Source organism: Cenococcum geophilum (assembly GCF_001692895.1).
Source record: "Cenococcum geophilum 1.58 unplaced genomic scaffold K441scaffold_59, whole genome shotgun sequence".
Lineage (NCBI taxonomy): Eukaryota > Fungi > Ascomycota > Dothideomycetes > Gloniales > Gloniaceae > Cenococcum > Cenococcum geophilum.
In genome coordinates, this window is record NW_027137617.1 from 1 (window position 1) to 5478 (window position 5478).

The window sequence follows — 5478 nt, forward strand, 5'->3', positions numbered from 1 at the left end:
AGAGCTTCGTGTAGAGCTTCGACCAGAGCTTTGACCAGAGCCTCGACCAGAGCCTCGACCAGAGCTTCGACCAGAGCTTCGACCCTTAAGCAGAGCTTTAACCAGAGCTTCGACCAGACCCTCGACCAGACCCTCGACCAGACCCCCGACCAGACCCTTGACCAGACCCTCGACCAGACCTTCGATCAGACCTTCGACCAGACCTTCAAGCAGAGCTTCGTGCAGAGCTTTATATAGAGCTTTGTATAGGCATTCGTGCAGGCGTTCGTGCAGGCGTTCGTGCAGGCTTTTGTGCAGGCGTTTGTGCAGGCAGCGGAGGAGCAATAAAGCAGGTAATAAGGCCCAGAGTTAGTCTAGATACAATGCATTAGCTATTTAGGTGTTTATCTACTATAAATATTAAGAATTAGTGGCTCTAGCTGAATGTTTACTGTTTTGGTGGTAATATTTTAGGCGAAATGTAGCAATAACCACCAAGCCGTTCGCAATAATTTTGGTAGCATTAGAATCGCCCTGCAAAGCTCTAGAACGTAACATTTGCTAATTGTTTATAAAGATGTTGGTTTGTTGTTAATTGGTAGCTGAAAAAATAGTATGGCGCGTGAGTTTGTATGAGAATTACATACAAATCGGCGCGAGGGACTAACAAATTTCCGAACCGTGTACCAGACGACAACAACATAAGATGATTAATCTGTTATGTAAGCAGCTTATGATTGGCTGATCGTCTGGGACCGAGATAAGACTTAGCCGACCCAGCGCTTGTTTAGTCAGCCAACACGTGCTAACGTGTTTTATCAGTCATCCGGTAACCCCAAAAACCACCAAAAATTAGAAAAACTGCACTTTAATATCTCGACAACGGCTTAATAATAAATTCCAAAATTTTATGATTAGCCTTTTATACCTATATTAAGACTTTTAATAAAATTCTAGTGTAATAAGCCTAGCCGTTGTTAAGATATCAGGTTTTGGCCCCCAATTTTAAGCTAAATTGCGATATCTCTAGAGCTACTTAATAGATTACTTTTTAAATCTAATAGAAGGTTTAAAATAGGTATAAAAGGCTAATTATAAAAATTTAGAATTTATTATTAAGTCGTTATTAAGATATCAAGGTGCAGTTTTTCTAATTTTTGGTGGTTTTTGGGGTTACCGGATGACTGATAAAACACGTTAGCGTCGAAACCAGCTTCGACACAGCCATCCCATAACTTCGAGATACGGTCCAACACACAGCAATACCTACTTTGGTAACGTGAAAACATGCCATCGCGTCGCCCTCGAGCGCCGAAATCCGCCGATGTCCTCTCTGCTAACCGAATGAATGACCTGATCAAGCCCACCACGTCCTCATGCTTCTCGCGCCCAAGCATGCCCAATTCCTAGACCAAGCAGCAGCCGATATCTAGTCTCGGCTCGTTGAAGGGGAATACAATTATAAGATCGGATAGAGTGGGGCGGCCCTGGAAATCGAAGCCTGCGCCTCGGCGAGTGGGTTTAGTGTCATAGGCAGCACGCCATCGTTGCAAACACATATGAAGGTAGAAAGGCTCGATATATTTCGGTAATAGAGCTGTCGCACAGTCATACCACGAACGGGCCCTTACATGAGCACTGCAATCTTTAGGGTTGTAGAGATGTACTTCAATTTGAACTCTGAGGGTTATGAGGAGTTCGGATGGTTCATGTTCGTGATGGCTGGGTACGGTAGACCAGAGCTGTGATGGCGGCTATGCTTGGCCAGGCATTACGCTACCCAGGGCTGAATGCCATCCTCCGCCACCAGCAATAGGGCGGACAAAGCATTGACGGACCGATAGAGCGGTGGAAGCCAGACATAGAAGTAATCAGGGCCACGATCGAATTCGCAAAGAGCACTGCTTGGAGGCCTGGCTAAAAATGGTGAAGAGCTCCGAAGGTGTAACGCGAACCAGGTCATGCTGACTCTAGCCCGGGATTAGCCTCTGAGTACTACTTGACTCCGAACGCAGCAATCCTCCCATACTGATCGAAGTCTCTGCGCCGTCTTCCTCTTCAAATAAGCTGTCTTCTCTGTGCGTTTGCTCTTCTTTAGGCATTTTGCCCTCTCTACAAAGTCCTCCCCTTTCAGTCATCTCAATACCTTCTCGCGTTTCGCTTCTCTGAGGTGTCTCGCTGCTTTCACCCATTTCGACCTCCTGAAAGACCTTACGCATGTCTATACACCCCTCACACCAATTACTTTCCTTATCGATCCACGACACCTGCCGATCAGCCACATACTTGAACAGCGCCCAAGCTGAGTGGAAAAGCGCCAAATTCGCCACGAGGGTGAACATGACCATGGCCAATGGACCCCTCTTCTCCGGAATACTGCAGATGTATTCTGCGAAGATGGAAGCGGATTTCGTCTCCAGTGAGCCAGTCTGGTTCTTGAACGTGTCGAAAGATTCGTTAAGAGAGATAGGTGGCTTAAAGGGGCTGGCGGGGTGGGGCATGGCGGCGAACATCCATCGCCAATTGTCCATGCTGGCGGGCTCCAGCGGTGCACCAAGCACTCTGTTGAAATCATCGTTCGGATCGAGAACATACCGTAACAGAGTTTCGTTTGTGAGAAGATTTTCCGCTTTCGTATTTCCGAGGTCAGCCAGGATGATAGATCGGAAAATTTTATTCCACATGAAAGCCTCGGTCAGCGGACGGGACAGTGCGAAAGTCGCATTGTTATAGACCGACTTGCTATCACGTTCATGGAAATTTCTTTCGTCTAGCATCCCATTCGAACGAAGAAAGACGTAACTCAGCCCATAAAGTTGAGAGTCGTGGATCGATCTATTACGCTCGTCGAATCTAGTGAGGAAGTCTATATTCGCTCGCGTGTATGTAGGAGTATCCTTGTAATTATCTGGTAATAGTCCTGACATGGTATGTTGGATGCCGGCAAAGTACGCGTTTAACAGCCGGGCGCCCCACCAGAGAGCTGCGTGCGATTCGAGATCATTAGACGCAATGAAGGAGTGGCTATGGATCTGAGGTATGTATTCGGCCAGAAACTCTAGTGTAAATCTGCCGTCGCCGTTCGTGATTTGGCATTGAGCGGTGGCAGAGGCACGACTTTCCATCCAGCTCCAACGAGCAAAGTTCTTCTGGTTCTGCTTAGGTGGGGACGCATCGGACTTCTTCAGACGTATGCTAATTTTGACGATTTCGCAGTTCTCTAAAGTGTTGTTATGATATGATACCGAAGCTCTTTGTTGCTTTGATTTTGCGCCTGAGACCAAGATCCTTGATATCGCATACTGAAAGCCTAGATTCGTGGTGATGAATCGATAACCAACGGGAATCTGCAAACTCTGGCATGTCGGAGTAAGACTATTAGAGCCCCAAGTAAATACAAGACTGTTGTACCAGTGGGTATTGGTGACTGTTGTGTTCGGATCCGTGGTGTATTTGAAGTCTTTGTCGAACCCGTTCACAGCAAGGTTGAACACAGTGAGAAGCGCCATGAGGAAGGTGAAGACTCCAAGAACCCACCATTTGAAGGCTCGACCGAAGGGGTATTTTCTCGAAAGATTGTACGAGAGCTCGTCTGTTATTAGGTGGTTCGTGAACGATTTCGTAGCCATTGTAGTCTGTCAAACAAAATTATAGTACCCAGGGACCAGAATGCGACATTTGTGACAGACACAGGATGTCTATAAAAGGACGTGTTATTTCAGCCTTCTTTAGACAAGGTAGAGCTTGACGGCCGCTAAGCGGTCCCAAGGTCGAACTGCACAGCCTGTGTAACGAAAAGCGACGTAAGCACGTAAGCAGGTATAACTCACCATAGCCAATACCTCTAAATGTATCTATCTCAGCTCTACGTCCTTCTCCAACCGTTGGCCACCTGGTGCAGTCGACTTCCAGCCATATATAGTTTCCTCAAGCACGCCAAGACGATCTGCGGTGCAGACATTCGCAATGCCATGAGTGCGGCTCCAGTGACAGCGCTGAAAGAGCCATTCGAGGGAATTGCGGTTCAATATGGCCCCCTGGTGCCTAGATAAGCTAAGCTGAGTCGGAGGAACGCGTAAAAGATTGCCCGCGAAAGCTTACGCGCCCACAGGTGTCGCAGTACGGAGGTCGCTGCCATAAGTTCTTGCACCTTCCTAATTAGGAAAGTAGCCTTGACCGCCTAATGGCAGAATACTTATCCCATTGTGTGGCACGATTTCTTGCACTTTTCGTATATGCACGCCTCTCAAGCCAATCTAAAGGCTCTATACCGTATATAGCTTGGTGTTGAAGCCTTGGTCAATGCGATTACTCGGCGGTAGGGGTATAGGCGCATTATCCGCGCCTAATCGAATATTGTGGTGAGCAGCAGCGACGTGGCTAGGAAGCCTGTATAGAATATTTAGTAGTGTAGTTAATTAAAAAGCTTCAATATTATTGCTGCCTATTTAATTAAACCCTTAGCAAGATATCGTCCTTATGCCGCCTAGAAAACGTCGTGCGTCTTTAGCTCCGAAGCCTCCTAAGGCCTTAAAAGCTTTAAAAGCTCTAAAGCCTATAAAGCCTCCAAAAGCACCTCAAGTATAGGAGTCTTATTTACAATCCTTTTAGGTAACACAGTATATACACAATAGCTTTGCGATAGGAGTTGTACAGCCTCTGGAGGCTTTGGTGGCTCTAGTACTTATATAGCAGGTAGTAGCGCTAAGTAGGGATATTTAAGAGGCTTGGCCGAGTACTTAGGTAGAGGATATTAAGGACAAAGTAGGAGCTATTTTTAAGGTCTATGGTAAGACTACTAAGGGTAAGGTAGATAAGGTGGATAAGACTAAATTACCAGAGCTATTAGCTAAAGAAGTTATAAGAATAGGCCTTCCTGCCGTTCCTACTATATAGGAGCCTATAGCTACCGTTCCTAAACTAAAATTTAAAGTTATTAATCTTCCTAAGGAGTTAATATTCGCCGCTTAGCGTACTAGTAAGCCTATTTACGGCTTTAGCACGGGTATTAAAACTATTAATCTTTTTACTTAAAATAAGGATACTAAGCGCTCTGTTTACTGTATACTAGCAGATTAAATTAGTATAATATCTAGTAGGTATAAATCTAAATAGGACCTACTAATTTAAGTGTTTTTATTATTCTTTAGTATTAGTATATTTAAAAAGCTTATAATTAATACAAACCTTTATACGGCCTCCTAAACGCCGGCGGATATTACTAATTAGGATAATATACTAGTAGACAATTACAGGTATAGAAGGAGACCTCTACTAGCGAGTTAATAATTTAGGTAGAACTTATTATCTATATAGGCATCTTTAAAGCTCCTTAAGTGCGAGACTTTTGGGTAATAGATCTTAAATATCCTTAGTACCCAATTAGCTTATTTATGGGCCAAAAAAGATGGGAGCAACTTAAGCACTTTTTTTATGTATTACCGCCTCCACTAAAAGGCGTTAAACGCCAGATCTTTAAGAAAATTAAGCCGTTAACGA

At 44.9% G+C, this 5478-nt stretch overlaps 1 protein-coding gene across 1 annotated transcript; it reads right to left on the reverse strand.

Annotated features, from left to right (window-relative positions):
• Positions 1–1949: 1949 nt before the first annotated feature.
• K441DRAFT_619933 (uncharacterized protein) lies at positions 1950–4022 on the reverse strand (the record flags this gene model as incomplete). The annotated part of the gene is made up of 3 exons (XM_067645898.1): positions 3810–4022; positions 2778–3677; positions 1950–2669 (listed from the first exon to the last, which is right to left on the reverse strand). Exons 2-3 carry the CDS (start codon positions 3606–3608, stop codon positions 1950–1952), a joined length of 1551 nt encoding a protein of 516 aa, XP_067498646.1. The 5' UTR covers positions 3609–3677; positions 3810–4022.
• Between the last annotated feature and the right edge of the window lie 1456 nt (positions 4023–5478).